At 39.0% G+C, this 20431-nt stretch overlaps 1 protein-coding gene across 1 annotated transcript; it reads left to right on the top strand.

Moving 5' to 3' along the window:
- Window positions 1-54: 54 nt before the first annotated feature.
- Window positions 55-20180, top strand: LOC103359503 (aminopeptidase N-like). The gene is made up of 21 exons (XM_008284875.1): window positions 55-157; window positions 7775-8508; window positions 8631-8773; window positions 9092-9228; window positions 9413-9539; window positions 11500-11654; window positions 12091-12204; window positions 12351-12494; window positions 13303-13368; window positions 13574-13639; window positions 13756-13931; window positions 14623-14699; window positions 14848-14981; window positions 16651-16706; window positions 16789-16936; window positions 17024-17115; window positions 17209-17319; window positions 17512-17679; window positions 18797-18937; window positions 19386-19467; window positions 19586-20180. The coding sequence occupies exons 2-21, from the start codon at window positions 7904-7906 to the stop codon at window positions 19736-19738; spliced, it is 2895 nt and encodes a 964-aa protein (XP_008283097.1). The 5' UTR covers window positions 55-157; window positions 7775-7903; the 3' UTR covers window positions 19739-20180.
- The last annotated feature ends 251 nt before the right edge of the window (window positions 20181-20431 follow it).

Raw genomic sequence — 20431 nt, 5'->3', positions numbered from 1 at the left:
CCCAGGAAAAACCTGTGGTAGCTCTCGCCACCTCCCACTTCTAACCTCACAGATGCCGAGTGCCAGTGTTTCACATCAGCCAGGGATCTTTCCAGCTCAACTTCTGCGTCTCGTGCACGTAAATCAGGGCAGTGGACAACCAGCCACACAGGGTTCGGTATGTACTGTTTTTTCTCATGATTGATGTAAATCTAACCAAGATGTTGCATGCGGAATCATTCTTTTTGATGCATTTAAGCTGCGTCTTCCTCCACAGCAAAGGTAGTGCCTGTGTGTAAGTTTTACTGCTCTTGCCATCTGGCGAAATGTTGCATAGCTTTTTTTTTTACCCACACTGAAGGTTCCTGAGAATTAGTCTACAACAAAAATGTTATTCTGCATGAATGCATCATAAACAAAATATATCCACTCAGACTAATCAAGATTATTGGCATATAAAGTACACAGAAAGCAGAGAGCTGAGTCTATTTTTTGCCTTTCTTTCTCTCAATCCTCTATTTCCAGTTATACTGGTTTCACCTGATGTGACAAGTCTACATAAAACTATCACTCTGTGGTTTGCAAGTACACAACAGTTGTGTATTGCCTGTTGCTCAACAAGGAAATCCGTCATTGTGTGCTTAAGTTTAGCTTCTGGTTGTGCTGCAGATTTAAAGGTGTCTGTCAACATTGAGCGGGGGCTGCACTGGATGTAAACCGTGCAGCTGCAACAGCTGGCTGTATCTTATCTGTACAGTGGTGGAGGCTGAGGCTACACAGAGTTGATAGCGTGGGTCACAGGTTCATGAGCAGGTAGAATGATAGTGCCAGCATGTGTGCATTGCTGCTAAATAGTGTTTTACCTTCACGTTCTTTAGATAAGTTGACTGGCAACAGAAAATGTGGAAAAAAATAGTAGAGGGCAAAGAGTGAAAGGGGAGGTGGATGACGCAATGAAAATGAGTGTCTTATGCTGGATTTACCAGATGTTAGCAGGCGTGTGCAAAAAGCAGAACACTGTGCTGGTGTCCGTATGATTTAAACTGCACAAGTAGCATATATATACATGTGCACGTGACTACTGCACAGAACATTTTGACTTATGAATAACATGATAAACTCAGGTTCTCATTCAGGTTTTCAGCAACGATACACAGCACTTGCAGGGAACTAAAGAGGTTCTAATTACACTACGGAAAAGTTGTGGTCACGTGGTTCCTTTGTTGTCAATTTATTACTCCATAAAAATATGTGACTTTGAGCCCCCAAGATAAACATTCCTGCCCCCAAGATTATCCCGCTCCCTGCTGGAAACAGGAAAATGCTCTATTTGTTTGGCTTCTGTTATTTACAGAGACATTGGGGGAATTAGAAACATTTATCTAACACACAGCTGATTAATTACCTCCACTTGCTTGTTAACTCTTACTTGTACTGATTTACATTCATTCTGACTTTTTGTGCATGGAACACAATTATTATGGTCTTATTTGATATTGAATTATATTCTATATATAGTACAAAGTATTACCTATTGAGGTGTGCCTAATTTTAGCTGCTATAAGTGTAGCTAATTGTTTTATTTAGCAAATATTTTCTAACGGATGGGATGACAGCCCTACGCATGAAATTGTGCTACTAGCTGTTTGGTTAAAACCTACTAAAGATCTTAATGTGACTTTTCATGTGTAAAACTGTATGAAAATATTCTGCCATAGATATGTATATAATGTGTATTTATCTAGCTAACTAACCCAACAGCTAAAGTATTGTAACTTCAAGCAAACACTAGTGTGTGACATGGCAGCCGCTAGCATGAGCTAAAGGGAGCAAAAGCTAGTATTTCTTTATCTGTAAATGAAAAATATCTATTTTGATAAATTCACATACTTAAAATTCATTTTGTTATTATACATAATTAAACAAGGCAGTGGTTTTGTTCAGCATTGAGGGTAAAGCAAAGAAACAGCTGAACATCAGCTAAAGCTAACTAGCTTAGCAAACCTTTGTAGCTACTATCTTAGCTCAACTTCATGTCATATAGTGTGGTTAAGCTCTTTTTAAATCATATCCCTAATGGATTACATAGTTTATGGTATAGTGTTTGATATAATTGTGAATGGTAGCAGACTAACTGTAAAGGACAAAAAAGACTTAGTGTTCTAAAACATTTTCACATAGCTTATTCAAAAAGGATTACAAATACATCGTGTTTGTATTCTGCACTTTCTTCTTGTATTTCCGGCGGATGACCAGCTACATACACTTTTTTGTGTAGATAACTGAGTAAAATTTTCAGTCTAAGATGTGTAAATAGAAGACAATCTTTCTACTGGGTGCAATCCTAAAACCTGAAAAATGTAACCCCCCCACCCTCCTGCCTCAACCATAATGCTTCTGTATTTACGGCACTTTGCCTTGGGGAAGAGTAGTGCACTGTATTACATAGAATTCCAAGAAATTATGGAAAAAGTAATGGCCAAATAGTTCTTTCTTGGTATTCAGGCACACTGCAGAGCAGAAGCACAGACAGCAGAGAATGTGTTTTGTGTAATAGAGAGATCACAAAATGGCCATGTATGTGTGGTCTTGGCTTGTAGAAAGCTCATCACATTCACATGCATCATTTCCAGATGTTGTACCTGTGGCGTGCTGAGTTGACATAACAATTCTGTGGTGGATCTTTGCGCGTGTGTGTGTGTGAGGAACCCTCTGATCCTTTCAGCGATAGCGTCTTTCCCTACATAAATAAATCAGTAAAGTTGTAGATAATGCTGATAAGATGTGCCTTATTACTGCTGGTAGACAATTTGCTAGATTATGCTGTTCATTTATTACTTTCTCACATTGGTATCAAACAATAATAATGACTTTATGTTTTATAGAAACACAAGTATCAGATTTTTATTTTGAAAAAACTTTGCCACACAGGCGAAACAATAGCTACATATGTATGTAGATAAAGTACAAATTGATGCATAAAAATTCACCATGATAAAGAAAATAAAGTGTTTTTTCCCCAAACTCTACAATTAATATGTTCCCCCCAAATGTTCAAACAAAACCTCCATACACACTGTCTGATCTACAGAAAGTAGAAGCTGAAACACCAAGGCTGGATGGAAGTATAAGATAGGAAGGATACTTTAGCCTATCTTTGGTGATACAGGTCACCATTGCAATGCATTATGGGTTGTAGATAAACCTTCAGTTGAGTAATTTTTAGTTACCTGTAGGTGTGAGAACAGAAGACATACCTGTATGGGATTTTACACAAAAGGAACTACTTGTAATAAGGAACATTTTATAAATTGTGGGTTTAATATTTATTTTCTCAATGGTTTATACATCAATAAGTAATTATTGTTTGTTAGTCATTATTAAATTAACTTCAGTTATTTATTTGTTGATCCAACTGCTCTATATTTCTTAAATTGTTCCTAGGGGACAACTACAGTTTTTTGAACAGAAAAATGGAATTGAATTAATAGCGCAATGTCTAATGAAACATAAAGAATCAATTTACCTAATCTACAGCTTCTTTGGTCTTACATAAGTTTTTTTTTTAGATCTTCACATCAGGTGCTTTGTAAGAGCTGCAACACATTCTGGCTTCAATCTACTTCTTTAAATGGACATTTTCAGCTTTAGTGCTGGTGGTTTATTTGCCAGTCAGAAAGCCATGACTATTCATTAATCACTTACTAGCATTTATGACACCAGATGTAATAGCTTATCAGGACGTAAGTTACTGCTAAAAGGTCAGTCTCTAACAGGAGTGTGAGACTTTTAAGCGCAGCTCTCAGTCTTCCTCGGCAGATAAAGGTGGCTCAGCCGTCATCACGTGAAGACTATTAGACTTCAGTAAAGGTCCAGGTCAGGAACACACTTTCACTCACAACTTTGACATTGTTTTTCCTCCACAAAAGTGATACAAAATGCTTCATCTTACAGTATAAACTCCCTGTACTGTGAATCCTTCAGATCCACATTTAAGTGAAAGTACGAATAGAACAATGTAAAAATACTCCGTAAGTACAGTAAAAGTCCTGCATTAAAAATCCTAATACAAGTACATACATTTTAGCTACAAAAAGTAGTTAAAGTATTAAAGTGAAAGTTCTGGTTTGATCCCTCTGACTGATATAATATGTACAACATTAGCATATTAATTGTGACGCACGAGTGTGTCCGCAGTATGTTGCTGCTGTAGCTGCTGGAAGTGGAGCTGCTTCAATCTCCATGTTTACATAAAGAGTCTGCAGATAATAAATAAATGAGGGTTCATGAGATGTAATGTATTTTAGAAGCTTGGTGCATTATCCAGCTTTAACTAACTGCATCTGTCAGATAAATGTAGTGGATTAGAAAGTGCCATATTGCCCTCTGTGTGGAAGTTTAAAGTACAAAATACTCAAAACAAGTTCCTCAAAACTGCACCAGCAAGTAGTTAAACATACTGAGTAATTTTCCACCACTGATATGATGATGGAAAACATAATATATATAGCCTGCCTAAATGACATATCATTTAATGACAGATAACCAGATGTGCTGACGTTACTGCTGTCACTGACAATTATAGGCGTTTCTCAAGTACTCCCACATGTACGTTATGATTATTAGGCCATGATGTCAAGGAAACACATGTACGTGCTATCAGATAGGACAGAGGAGGAGAATCTCTGAGTGGGGAAAAAAACGGCTCAGTCAGACTTTTGTACTGTAAGCAGTATAAGTCACAAGTGACACAGCATGCTCAGAGTTCATGTTTGTTAGTTCATCAGCAGATAGTAGCCATGTCGCATCCTTGTGCATCACTTTATCATTATCTTCCTGATAATGATAAAGTGACTCTGATATAGGATAATGATGATCTCACAACAAGGCCAAAGAAAATGTCACGGGTGAACTATCATGATTAAAATTTCTATTACCCTGCACTGCTTTTAATAGGAAATAGGTTTTCATTAAGAACAGCTGCTGGTATTACAGACAGTTTACTACAGAACTATGAGGTAATATTTGTTCACCATCAATTGTAACTGCTTCCTCCTCTACATTTATGATCTGATGTGTCACACTGGACTCTGTAACACGTCATGTAAAAAAAAGTCAAATTTAAGGGATTATCAAGGCGTGTCATGGAAGAAGATTGGTCATAAATGCTGCTTATCAATAACATAATTACCCAGAGTATATAGTTATATAATATCATACTGTGATCCGTGTTTTCCCGTGTAGAATATGATCGTTAACATGGCCTATTTCCTCCTGGATTTGTTTTTTTTCCTGTTGTATAATCCCTCCAGATACAGCCTAGTGTCCAGTCTCTAACCAAACACACACAGACATGTTAATGACAAATTCAAGTGAAAAATTCTGCCACTAGAAAATACACCACAATCCATATACTTATCACTGACAAAGAAGACAGTCCAATATTAAAAAGGAACACAACTAAATAATAGCTTTAATAACAACCTGTGGCATGGGGGAAGACCAAAGCAATAACAGAAGAGTCTTGAGCTTTTGTCTTCATATTGTTGATCCATCTTGGATCTCTAGAAATGCTGCAGGTGCTTTTTCACAATCTGTCCTGTTCTGTACGAAGAATGAAAGCACCGTGTTTAATAAGCAAAATTTGTCTTGGAAAGAAAAAAAAATGGAGTGTAAGCACATACTGTTAACACTACAAAGTATATGAATGCTTTTAATCTGCGTGTCTGTTTCCTTTTCAAGAGTTAGCTGAGAAGATTGTTGCCAGTCTCTATCCTAAGTCAACACTATCTGCCACCTCTGAAGCTTCCTGTGACCGTGAGGCCAGACCTTTAAAGTGGTCACTCTGCCAGGCCAAGAAATGTTACTGCTTTTTTAGAATGAATTACACAAACGTTGCATAACGTGCTCTGTGGTGAGCTGCTGGTAGACAGACTTTGTTACCTTCAGACAGGGCCGTAGCCATTGAGTCAACACTGGGGGGGACCAGATCTGCTGGGCTGTCTGGGGCTTCGAAATTTGCAAACTCACTCCTTTTACATTCTAAAATATTCAAATATTCACTATAAAGTGGGATGGCCTTATTTATTTTTCACAGTATGGCTTATTAAACTTTAATCTAGCTATTGCAGCTAACTTTAGTGACTAATTCTTTCTCTGAAGTTAACCTGTTTCCACCAACAAATGTTTCCTCGACATGTAATTTCTGACACTGTCTAGCATAATATTCTTTATGCCCACAATTAGAATTCCAGCGCAGAATGATGTATTGATAATAACCTTTTTATTCATGCCCTGATTGAAGTAAAGTGTTATTATTGGTACGGTGTTACAATAAGTGTCCCATCAGCAACAAAAAGGAACATTAGTGGAAGCCAGTAAGTGGAATATGCTCAGAATGTTTGTTGGCCAGTTAACCTTGTGTGACAATGATATAGTGAATGTAACTCTCATACTACACTGTAGTTTGCCACTGTTTAATACATTTTAAAGAAATTAAACAGGAGACAGTACAGTGTTTAAAATGAATGTACCTCCCAGAAGAAGTTGAGCAACAGCATCTACTGTAACGTCCTTCAGGCAAACCACATGTAGAACTGCTGTACACCATCATAGAAGATCTGGCAGTAATAATGTTTGACATCAGTCTCTTTAACTCTCAAAGTGAACACACATGAAATATAACACTGAACACATTTTGTCCAGCTTCACTCAAATGTTTTGCAGTTACAGCCTTTTTTTGATATAATATGGTAGCTCGCGGTGTCTGATGTAAGCAAACCGTTAATATACATTACTGAGCATCTGTCAGCACATCTACACAGCAGTAACTGCAGTACAACAGACATTTCAAAAAGGAAAGATCTCTTGAAAGTGTATGACAATATTTAATGAGGTAGCAACAGAGAAAGGCTTTTGGCAATTCATGGTATAACAGAGATAGGAGAAAGGACAGGACAGTCAGAGACAGTCGAGATGCTTGTAGTAGAAAGAGTTAATTGGAAAATGTAGTCTTGGGCACAGAGAAGCTGAATGAGATCACTGCGAGACTGTAAATGGTGCAGGATAGGTTGTTGGCTGCATGCTAGAGTTTAATGTGGAGCATTTGATGCAAATGTTGTGCTGACATATGCACTTTTATGGTACTGATAGGAAAAGTCCACCAGCAGGAATCTTCAGAGGAGAGTGTTGCATTATTGTATCAGGCACTCTTCAATGTTTCTGTGGTACTTTGCTTGGAGACAACTACTTAGTGACCTTCTCTACATGTTGCCTGCAACCTTTTGCATGACCAGCAGACGTGGAGGTTTCTTGCAAGCTTAGAGTGTCTGATGGAAACTAAAACGGGATGATGTTAGTGACAGTACATCTTGGAGTAGGAAGCATATAAGCAGCAGCTGGATTAATGTTACAGGCTGATAAGAGGAGTTACATTTTGTCTACTATCATTTGCTGGATGACTGTCAGCAAAACTAAATAATTTGCCTACTTTTTTAGCTTTCACACATTCTAGATGTATAACAACGCCATCAGTAGCGAGCTGTCTTTTTCAACACATTTTATTTTTTCCCATGAACTGCATGTAAGACTTCTTACCTCCTCCTCCTCTTAGTGTTCATGTTCACGAAGCTCCCCCTGGATTACTGAAAATTATTTTAAATTAAACTGACATTAAACAACACTGTGTAATACATAGTAACACTGAAGCAACATAGATTGTGATGCATACTTGACTTTTATGAATCCCAGTGGTGCTAAGTTTCTGTTGTCTTTCCATCTTTCTGTTTCTTTGTAGGTGTCATGAAAATGTCTATTTTGCCATGTTAATAACTCAACCATTAACTGAGAAGGGAAGAGCCGGGTTGTGCTGGACAATCACAGACTGAGAACCCTCAGAGTCCTGCTGTAACCTCCTGAGACAGACATGGGGAAAGTATACTACGTCAGTAAAAATGTGGGCCTTGGGATGCTTGTACTGGCAGTCAGCGCACTGGCTACGATCATAGCTCTGTCCATCGCCTTTGACAAGGAAAAGGCCAAGAATCGAGGTAAGCCTGCAGATGCAGCATCAGAGGGCACCATCATGACTACACCTTCCACCACCCCGTTAACCCCAAAGGAGCCCTGGGACCACTACAGACTTCCAAACTCCCTCATCCCCATCTCTTACAATGTGACTCTGTGGCCCCGGCTGGAGCCCAACGCAGACGGCCTTTACATCTTCACTGGACAGTCAGCAGTGGTCTTTAAGTGTGTGAAGGAAACAGACCTCATTATCATCCATGCCAGGAAGCTAAACTTCACTACCTTCCTTGGCCACCATGCTAAACTGAGTGGCCTGGGTGATGCCACTGTGCCCGCCATACAAAAGACTTGGCTTGTGGTGAAGACGGAGTATCTGGTTATTCAGCTGAACAGCAGACTAGCTGTGGGAACATCCTACGTACTTCACTCTGAATTTAGTGGGGAACTGGCAGATGACCTGGAAGGCTTCTACAGGAGTGAATACACTGAGGATGGTGTGAAGAAGTAAGACATGGCATAGCATAGCACAATATTGTACGATTTGTGCTTTTAATCTTCATTGTTCCAGTGCTCTTGTTGTTTGGTTGATGTTTGTTGTGTTGACGTTCAATTGGAATATTTTGCAGAGTTGTTGCTACCTCGCAGATGCAAGCAACCTACGCCAGGAAAACCTTTCCTTGCTTTGACGAGCCGGCCATGAAAGCTGTCTTTAATGTCACCATCATTCACAAACCAGGCACTGTGGCTCTGTCCAACGGCAAGGAAAATGGCAAGTTTTAGAAACACCGAAAAAGTTCTAATCTTTAGGACTTAATTCACTGTGAACCCTGAAATAGTACAGCAGTAAACCATAAAGAAAATGAAAAAATAGGAACAGGAACTGTATTGTTAGTAACTGTGATACTGCAGATGGTTAATAGTAGTATAGAAGTATTAAACAATTATGTTATGAGGGGTCTTTGTGGTGTCTCTGACATATTTCCATTGTAATTATTAACCTTATGTGAACCTTGGGTTTTAAATGTTCAACTAGATACAGTTAATCCTAACAGAGTATCAAGGTCTAACTGTTCTTCTCTCTGCACAGACATTTCAGACTCAGTTATCGATGGCGTGCCTGTCAAAGTCACAACATTTGAGCCAACAGAGAGAATGTCCACATATGTTTTGGCATTTATCGTCACTGACTTTGTTAACATTCAGTCAAACCAAAACAATCCGATGGTAAGTAATTCTGTATTTGTATTTCACATTAAAATACATTTTTAGTGAAGTCTGTATACAACAAAACATGTATCCTAGATCACCAGCACACAGAATTGAATTACTAACCCTAGGCTAAAGAGAAGGTTTTTTTGGTGTTTTTACATCTGTTAATGTGAATTTCAACTTTTTCAATCATTTGCAGATCCGAATCTGGGCTAAAAGGAAATCCATAGCTGACCGGCAGGGTGACTATGCGCTCAATGTTACAGGGCCGATCCTCCAGTTCTATGAGCAGTACTATAACACATCATATCCCCTCTCCAAGTCAGGTGGGTCAACTCAGCTTAAACACGCTGGGGCAAAATATTTTCCTGTGAAGACAGAAATATTAATCCCACTTCCTTTATCTTACTGAGCCCAGAAGATGGAAAGAAAAATATTTTGCTCACAATGTGCAAACTCTGCACATTTTCTGTCTGACATTTTAACTCGGATTTAAGAATCGGTAGATGTGAGTCAACAAGCCTAAGAATCTGCAGCTCTGCTCTTGCAAAGTGCAGATGTACAGCTAAAATAGAATGCATTTGCAGACAAAGCTAACATGCTGATGTTTGGTAGGTATATATTCAGTATGTTTCATGCTCACCATCTTTGTTCAGCATGTTAGCATGCTAACATTTGCTAGATAGCTCTAAACACAGAGTACAACAGAGATGATGGCAATCCATTGACTGGATATAAAAATGAACATTGCCACCATCATGTTACTCATGGGGTTGTAGACTACTGTTTTGAAACCTTAAGTTTAACATTTGGAATCATAATCAACGTAGCCAAGTATACTCTGCGTTATTATCTGTTTTCCTCTGAATGAGACTATCATTTACAAAATATACATGATAATAAAGAAGACTGAAATCTTCTTATTGAGACCATAAACTAAGCAGGAAAATATTTACTGAGATTAAAAAAAAAACACAACCAAATCAAGGGAGAAGTAAACTCATTTAATTATAGACTTCTGTGCAGTCTGACTTCTTTGTGCAACCAGATGAGTCACTCCCTGCTGTCTGTTAGGGAGAGTGCAGATTTAATACTTTTCAACACTGGCTTCATTTTTCTGACCTCAAGGCTACATGCACCTTACAGTCTGTTTGGGAATGTATGTTTTACTTTTGGTCATGAACCTTGAACTAATTACAATCTGAATCCAATTGTTTAATTTCATGTATGATCATAAATGTCAGCCTCATTGTGGTGCTGGTGGAAAATGCAAGCGCTCACAAAAGTCAGAGGGATTCATCCTCTAGGGACCATGAATGTTGTTAAGATTTTTAGTCTGGACCAACACGACCATCATACCAACCAACATACAGAACGAAATTTCCATTCTTAAAGCCATGAGGGTAGCAAGGCCAAAAAAGCAAAAGCTGCACAAGGCTGGACAATGTAATGTTGTAAATATGATGTTTTGTTTCTGTTATGCCAAGTTCGATGAAAAGAATAACCTTTCATTTATCCATCCATCCATTATCTATACACCGCTTAATCCTCATTAGGGTTGCGGGGGGCTGGAGTCTATCCCAGCTGACTTAAGGTGAAGGCAGGGGACCCCCTGGACAGGTCACCAGTCTATCGCAGGGCCACACTTAGAGACAGACAACCAACCATGCTCACATTCACACCAACGGACAATTTACAATCACCAATTAACCTCAACATGTTTTTGGACTGTATGGGAGGAAGCCGGAGAACCCAGAGAGAACCCACACTGCACGGGGAGAACATGCCAACTCCACGCAGAAAGATGTCGCGAACCGGCGACCTTCTTGCTGCGAGGCAACAGTGCTAACCAACTGTGCCATCAATTATACATCAGATATGCAATAGCTCAATGCACTTTGTTTTATTTTTAAAAAAACAATAGGTAATTCTCACAAATTCATAATAACCAAATTTCATGTTTTAAAGAGAGTTTTATTCTATTTTAAATATTTAAATTTATTGTAAATATGCAATTTGATTAGTGGACAAGCAAATAATTTAAATTTTACTGAAAACAGCCATGACTAGAGTACCTGATGTATGCTAAATTCACCAGTCCATCCTTATTATGTATAAAATTACTTCATGATTTCTAACATGCAAGGTAACATCAAACTGCTAAATTTGACCTGATGTGACATTGAACAGAAAGCTGTTTCAGATAAGTGCACTCTATTACATCTTTGTTGGCTCATTTTAAAGACACTCTGACCATCTTTAGCTTCTTATTTCTGTTCTCTGCAGATCAGATAGCGCTGCCTGATTTCAATGCTGGAGCAATGGAGAATTGGGGTCTGGTCACATACAGGGAAACAGCCCTGCTCTATGACCCCATGCTTTCCTCTACTGGAAACAAAGAGAGAGTCACAACCGTCATCTCCCACGAACTCGCACACATGGTATGCCATTGTTTTTCTCCCAAACCCTGTCATCACTTCAGTCCTAGTTTTAGTAATAACAAAATCAAGCAAAATGAGGGGCTGTTATCAGGACATTCATGAGGTGCAAACTCAGTCTCAGCTGGATGTTTCTCACTCAGTAATATAGCAATGTAAATATAAGTTTAGCCTTAGTGTTCAACCTCCCTTTGTCAAAGCAAATGACAAATCATCACACTGGGACAAATTAATCCTGCTCCCTTCAAAGCCTTGCATCATAAGGGATGTGAAATTTTGTGGTTGGGAATTTTTTTTATTCCCATCTGATTCAGTTGTTGTATTACTTGGAAGTTAACAAAAGTGCCAATGCTAGCCAGAATTAAAGTTCATGGAAACATTAGTTTTCACAGACTACAATGCAGAACTGTTTGTCTCCTTATGTGTTGTGTTTATTCAGTGGTTTGGAAACCTGGTGACTCTGCGATGGTGGAATGACTTGTGGTTGAACGAAGGTTTTGCTTCATACGTAGAGTACCTCGGTGCTGACTACGCTGAGCCCACCTGGAACATTGTAAGAGCCGTGCTCATATCATTAAAGACTGTGAACTTTTATACACCTCACACAAGATGTATATTTATGCTTCTCAGATCAAAACTTTTCACTGATATTGTTGGCTTAGAAAGTCTGTCCTTATGCACTTCTCTGCTTGTCTGCAGAAAGACCACATCATTCTGTATGACGTGCAGAAGGTGTTTGCTGTCGACGCCCTGGCCTCCTCTCACCCGCTGTCTCGCCAGGAGGAGGAGGTCAATGACCCTGCTCAGATCAGCGAGATGTTCAACACCATCTCCTACAGCAAGGTCTGCTCCTCTGAGAAGTTCACACAGTATTTGATGGAGAATCTTCTTTAGACATACTGTGTTTATTATTACATTGTAATTTGTCCCTTTCACATGAGATCCAATGTATTAAAGATGATATAGGTCAATCTGGAGCCCATATGACTTTAAATCTCCAACTCTACCTGATTCCATTAAACTAGAATTACTGCCTCACAGTTGTACGCCTCCTCCAACCTGTCAAGTTGAAGTTTACATCCATGTGTGTCCAGAGATGACTGTTGACCTTTTAAAATAGCATCACTTCATAATGTTACGCAGATTTGTGTAAAATTATTGTCATGATTGTCATTTGAACTCTTCAGTTGTGACAAAAAAGAAGCTTTTTTTTTAAAGTCACAATCACTTTTGACCACCAAAATTGAATAAATTCTTCCTCATACCAAGTGAACGTTTGTGGCTAAATTTGATGATATTACATCAAGGCATTCCTGATATATTGCATTAACAAGAATGATACTGACAGACTGATAGATGAACAACCAACGGAACAACCAATGCCCATACCAAAGAAAGAAAAAAGTGCCTTTATCCCCCAAACCATATAAACTATCACACCTTTGCATTAGAAAATATGCTGTATAATTTTAAGTTTTAAGTCTTTGTTTCCCTTAGTTCAGTCCTGCATCTTGTCATTTCCCTCAGACTCATATTAGACCATCGGGGCAGAATTTTGTTTTAATATTTGCTTTGGAGTGGGTGCAAATAATGTTGCTGTTCTGAGAAATTCAAACCAAATCCTGGTGGTTTCTGTGTTTGTTGTTTTCAGGGTGCGGCGGTGCTCAGGATGCTGTCAGAGTTTCTCACTGAGCCAGTGTTTGCCCGAGGACTCAGTGTGAGTATCAGCTTTGATATAGGATCTCATCTTTTGATCACTACTGCCATTCCGTGTGTTTGTGACTGTGTTAGCTTCCTGGTAGCGTGTGGTAGTGTGTGGTAACCACAAGATTGCTCACATAAGTTCTTTTTAAATTCATGATGTGTTGCTTCCTGTGGGAATGCTTTAAATCCTGTTCCCTGCTTTCTATCTGTCTCCTCAGTCTTACCTGAACACATTCGCCTTCGGCAACACGGTGTATACAGACCTGTGGGACCATCTCCAACAGGTCGGTTCAGTTTAAGTCTGAAAGCCACAGTTGTGCTGAGCATGATGTCCTCTGGCAGTGTCTCTGTGGGAGTGTGGACTTATGTTAAACTCTTGCTACCCTCTGTTTCTTGTCAGGCAGTAGAAAACACACCAGGTATACATATTCCACACTCTGTCCATGACATCATGAACCGCTGGACTCTCCAGATGGGCTTCCCAGTGGTCACTATTGACACCCGGACAGGAAGTATCAGCCAGAAACACTTCTTGTTGGATCCAGACTCTGTAGTGGACAGGCCCTCTCAGTTCAAGTAGGAATCAATTTTTCCGTATCCTGTAAGTTCCATGTAGATAATAAACCAAGAGATTTTAATAATAAAGTAATCAATCGTCTGAGGAACAAATAAACAAAATAACTTAATTTTTAAAAAAAATCATCATACTACAAATGTTGTAGTTCTCGTCAAACATGTGGTAACAGCATTAAGCCATGCTAGCAGCTCTGTAAGGCACTCTGGCACAACAGTGCTTTGAGCTAAAAGCTAATGTAGGCATGCGAACATGCACAAAATTACAATGTGAAAATGCAGGAGTAATGTTTACCATGCTGAAAGGATTTACTACTTGGCACCGAACACCAAGTTTTATTGAGGCTGACAGCATTGTGACTAGCTTTGCAGTTCTGTGAGAAACTACACTTGACTGTGCTCACTGATTGATGGTACATCCCGAGGGAGACATTAACATACATACCAAACTCTATGGCAGTTCATCCAACATTAAATATTTCACTTAAATCCACACATATCAGCATCTAGAATTTAGATGGTGCTACAAGAAAAGTTAGAGGATCACCAAAGTCAGTAAGATTCATCCTTTGGAGACCATCAATGTCTGTAGCAAACTCCATTAGAATTCATAGTCTGACAGAAACCCAGAAAAACAGACTGACATCATTGTCCCTTTGTTTCACTCACTGTCTTTATCTATGTATTTTTCCAGTTACACATGGTTTATCCCAATTAAATGGATGAAGACGGGCGTTGAGCAGCAGCAATACTGGCTCCTTCAAAAGACAGGTACGACTATGGCAATACTTGCTGTTTTTCTATATTACAGCCGCACATTGGATGCAAAAATATACCAGCTCCAACCTGGTTAGTGGACCCAACTGCAAGTTCTTGCATTAGATTCTCAAGTTGCATATTCTTTTATATTGTCATCTAGACACCCACAGTCCGATAAGAGTGTCAGGAGAGGACTGGGTGCTGGCAAACACAAACGTATCTGGATACTTCAGGGTGAACTATGATCTCGGCAACTGGGATCGTATCCTATCCCTGCTCAACACCGACCATCAGGTGAATCACGTGCTTTACGTCTGCTTTTAGATACAAACAGAAAAGATGTACCATATGTCTTAATGACAGCTGCAGTCTTGACCCCTTTATTCTGTTGTTAAAACACAAATTATTCTATCATTCTCACTAAAAAGTGGATGCTGAGTTTCTGCATCCAGCTGCAACTGGATGAGTTTGGTGTGAACATTTTAATAAGCCAAAAAAGTAATACTGTGGAGCCTGTTAGAGGCGAGTAAGGATGAAATAAAACTGCTTTATGAAACACTTGTGGGTTTCATTTGGCCACATGGAGGGCTTTGGAGTCTTTACTAGTCAGACTAATGCTGGCTTTGTTAAATGTCATACAGTGTCCAACAGATGTGACTACACCCCTGTGCAACAGCACTCAAATGTCAAATGTTTTCAAATTGAATTAGCTTTTAATAACTGCATTATTTCTAAGTTAAAAAGTAGAATATTTCCTCCAATGAATTGTCAAACATTATTTTTGAAAGACCACATTAAAAATACAGGTGCAAGTAGAAACTTAGTGGAACAGAAGTGAATACACCCATGATCACTGATACACAAGTTAGAAAACCTGTGATCACTGAAACTAAACTGAGTACACCTGTGATTTCCAGTCAGCCTACTTTCATGAAAATGATGACAAAATGAGCTGTGAACAGCAAAACTTTCTCAGTCTTGAATCTATGGGGTGGATCTGTCTACATGTCTACATCAGGCTCCACATAGAAAAGAGCTGCCAGACTGTGAGACTTCACAAAGATTCAGGAGATATAGAACATGCCACAGTACCAATAATCAGAGTCACAGTGATTGTCCTTCTAAAAATGACAGAATGCTACCAGCACAATCTGGCTCTGAAAAACTGATGTGAAAGTGCTTTAGACTTAACACAGGAGTTATCAATGGAAATCAGCGTTTCTGTGACCGACATTTTCCATTTATGTCAACTTCTGTTGACGTCACCCAAGAAAGTAACCCTTGTTAGCTCTACAGCACCAAACAGCAAGATGAAACTTTGCTAAAGAAGATGAAAAAGATGCAAAAGGTGTTGGAAGATGGCATTTATAGATGGTGACATGAATGTCTGTGGATGTACCACAATACTGACTGACAAGATGACTCCCAGGCTGCAGAAGCTTGATAGAAAAAGAATACTCCATGATAACAATCCAAAGGACGCTGCCAAACTCACACACAAGTTTCTCACAAAGAAAAAAAGGGAAACCTATGACCTGGCCAAGTATTTCACCTAACTTGACGCCAGTAGAACACCTTTGGGATATTTTAAACAGAAAAGTTAAGCAATAAACCACCTCGAGCAAAAAAACAGCTGAAAAATCAATTGAGTTCCCACAATGGGTCCTCTGTTTTTAATACTGTGTATCTACAATGTTACTGTTCAACTTTGAAGTAATGTAGTTTTTGTAAACTGGTAGAATTTTGAATTATTTGACATTTACGTGATAGTAGACAGTTGTGTGCTCACTTCTGTTGTGTATTATAATGCATTTTCTGTTGATCTTATATTTTATGATAAATAATAAACGTGGCTTCTAAAGCTGTAGAAACCAAGACTGTATAAAGGAAAGAAGGGAAGGTACAGTTGCCTTTGTATCTCATTCTTTTTAATCTGTATGTGTCTATGTTTCATTTCTTTAAGGCTTTATCAGTCATCAACAGAGCACAGGTCATAGATGATGCATTCAACCTAGCAAGGTAAAGTAAAATGAATGTCTACATATTGTGTCACATATTGTTTTTCTGCAAAGCATGCAAAGGATTTGTTTCTTTTGTGCAGAGCTAAAATAATCAGTACAACGTTGGCTCTGAGAACAACCAAATACCTGTCCAAAGAGAGAAACTATATCCCCTGGGAGTCAGCTCTGAGGAACCTTGACTACTACATCTTAATGTTTGACCGCACTGAGGTCTACGGAGCTTTACAGGTTTGCCATACTTCACTGTGAATATTAATAGTTATTCTGATAACAGGAGGAGAGAAAAAAAATATTGTTGGTATGTTTTTATTTTAGGCGTACCTCAAGAAGCAAATACAACCACTTTTTGAACATTTTAAGATACTTACAGCAAACTGGACCAAAATACCTGCAGGACACACTGACCAGTAAGAATTGGTTTAATGACTGATACATTTTAAAATCACAAAGCTACATTCTCACTCATGGTGGACCATTTTCTTAATCAACTTCCTTCTCAGGTATAATGAGATCAATGCTATTGGGATAGCATGCAGTGTGGGTGTGGAGGGCTGCAGGGAGGTGATCAAAAGCTGGTACAGAGAGTGGATGGAAAATCCAGGTCAAAACCCGTGAGTACCAAACAGTTTAAGTCGGTTCTTTAAGGTTTTAAAATAGAAGTTTGGCCGCTGCACTGTTTGAAGCCTTAAACAGTGCAACAAGTGTACAGATGTTTTCTGTAGCCATCTCGCAATGTACACTCCAATTGTGTGTGAGCCAGTGTGTCTGCCTTTTCATTTTTTAATCTACTTTATGCCGACCAGGATCCATCCCAACTTAAAAAGCACAGCTTACTGCTATGCTATAGCCTTCGGTGGTGTGGAGGAGTGGAACTTTGCCTGGAGAATGTTCAAAAACACCACTCTGGCATCTGAAGCTTCCAGGCTCAGGTCGGCCATGGCCTGCACCAAAGCACCTTGGCTTTTGAACAGGTACATGCAACATTTGTGGGAGTAGCCTCCATCATGCCCTCTGATGTAGCACAACACTATAACTGCTTTTCAAAGACATTATGTTGGTTAATTATCAATCTGAAATTTTATTTCAAAACTGCTGTTTGGCGAAAGCTCTGCTGTAGTTTAATGTTTGGAATTTACTTGGGCCATGAATCACAGTTACAACATGCTGACTCATAAAAATCATTAAGATTTTTATCTGTAACATGCGGAAGTGTGGAAATAACGCTGCAAATAAACAATGGTCTTACTTTGAGCCTTCCATGTTGGTTGCCACATATTTTTTTCTCCTAAACTCTTTTGTGACTAATGTTGCCAGTAGTAGGTTGCTACATTTCAGATGCAAAATGTGCTTTTGTAACAAGCTTGGCAGCTGCATGGAAATTTTTATCAAGTGTCTTTTTTGTCCTGTCTTGACATGATACCAACTAATTGGCAAACTATTTTTTCCTTCTTTTTATTTGGATCAAGCAGTAGACAATTGTAATAGCTTGCACCCACAATGCACCACATAGAAAATAATGAGCGAGTGCATGCAAAAGCTTTTTTCTGGAATAATTTAACCACCTATGAAATGGAAGAAAGTAGATTAAGCCAGCGAGCTGACTCACCAATGTCATTTCCACAGCAAATCAAACTAAACTTTGCCACCATAAGTCCCAGACAAAAAAAAATTGTGGCAACAAATCCCATGAGAGTCTGATTAGAGCAGTTGTGTTTTATTCATAGACAGTATTTAAAAGATAGATATAGGGTAGTCCACAAACCAGTGGGTGACTTTACGTTGGCTATGTCCATCTTTATACACAGTCTATGATTTTATAGCCTATGAGCCATTGTTGGTTGTTCAAAAGTTAGATAGTCTGGCTTTAAAGGTACTGTTGCCATGCACTATTCATTACTGTGTATCTGCTGGACTGTGTTCTCTTCTGTACAGACATTAGCAGCAGCTATTACTAATTAGTTAAATTATGTATTATTTTAGCACAATATGTACCCTGAACATAACGTGTCACCCTTTATACATGCTCCAGGTGTTCTAAATATTCTTTTTCTTTTCTTCTTCTAAAAAATATTGCCTTTGTTGAGTCAGGTATCTGGATTACACCCTAGACCCAACTAAGATTCGTAAACAAGATGCTACCTCTACCATCCAGTACATTGCCCGAAATGTTGTGGGGATGCCGCTGGCCTGGAACTTCGTCAGAGCAAGATGGAGTTACATCTTTGATCAGTAAGAACTTTCTTCTTACAGGGGTGGGACAACAGTCAAGTCTATTTAGGAATTCACTGAGGACAGAAGAATATCTGACGCATAAAAACCACAGCGACTCTTGACTGAGTGATGAAAATGTTGAAGATTTTTAGGTAGAAGTGCAACTTCTCTAAGTGCACATGCTGCTCTTTTTACTTCAGTTCTCACCCAGTTTGTTGAGTATGCAATCATTTCTTAATCCAAGCTTTTGAGGCAGCGATAACTAGAAAAAAAATAATCCTTTAACAATGAAGTGTTGCAGTTTTTGAGGCTTTACACATGTCCACTACCAGATTTTATGATTTATTTCATTTGCAGAGTTTCCTGCTCACAAGGACATTTGCGTAATGTTTTTTTTTCCCATAAATATGTCCAATGAGCAGGATATGCACAAATTCCTTCTGCTCAACTGCATCCTTCATTTCAGATATGGAAAAGGATCGTTTTCCTTTGCGAATCTCATCAGTGGAATCACAAAGAGATTCTCTACGGAATTTGAGTTGCAGGAGGTATGCAGCCCACACAACCACAATCACACCAAATCACACACTCTATTTCCCCGAGGGTGTTTAAAGGGAAAAGAAGTACAACATATGCCGAAATTTAGTTTTTTCTCTCTCTATCCAGCTGAAGAAATTTAAAGAGGACAACCTCCATATTGGTTTTGGCTCAGCCACCATGGCTCTGGAGCAGGCCATCGAGAAGACCACGGCCAACATCAAATGGGTGACAGAGAACAAAGCCGAAGTGCTGAAGTGGTTTACTGAGGAGTCCACATGAGGACACACAAAGTCAAAGAGACACTGCTTGTTATTTTGTACCATCAGGGATACGTAATGATGACAATCACTATAATCATCAGGAACAACAACAGCCCTTTCTGTTGACCACAGCGACGCAAACACTGTTCACGCAATAACTCACTGGACATCAGCTTCAGTCTAAAGGAAGAGTGCAAGACAGTTTACTTGTATTTTCTTCGTACTTCACATTATAAGTTGTTGCTTATTAGGACGTACGCCACATATTTCTACCTTAATCTTGAGACACTGATCCACTTGTAGAAAACAGCTTCAGAGGTCAACGGCAGTCATTGTACAAGTGGCTGAAACCTGTGACTGTGATTAGTAGTAATCATGATGCGATGTTGATGACCTTTCACGCAAACTTTACACTGCATTTTAAATTGGCTCCTATGAATAAAGTTGATGCGTGCTTGCTATATGTGTGTGTGTGTGTGTGTCTGTCTGCAATTTGGGAAATGACCACAGATTTGTCTCCTCTGAGGAAACAGTTCTTTCCAGTTCCAGTAAATTCCTGGAACTTCCTCTATGTTAAGCCTTTACACTGAGAATCAGTCCTAACTGTTTGTCCTGCGCAACTTGACGTGCTTGTATTTTTCCGAATCAAAGTGAAAGCATGCAAACTGTGAGGATTTTTACAGCCCTTTGACGCTAACATTATACAGGGGCT

The sequence above is a fragment of the Stegastes partitus genome, unplaced genomic scaffold (genome assembly GCF_000690725.1).
Source record: "Stegastes partitus isolate 25-593 unplaced genomic scaffold, Stegastes_partitus-1.0.2 Scaffold377, whole genome shotgun sequence".
Taxonomy (NCBI): domain Eukaryota; kingdom Metazoa; phylum Chordata; class Actinopteri; family Pomacentridae; genus Stegastes; species Stegastes partitus.
This window is presented reverse-complemented; position numbering and strand designations above follow the sequence as displayed.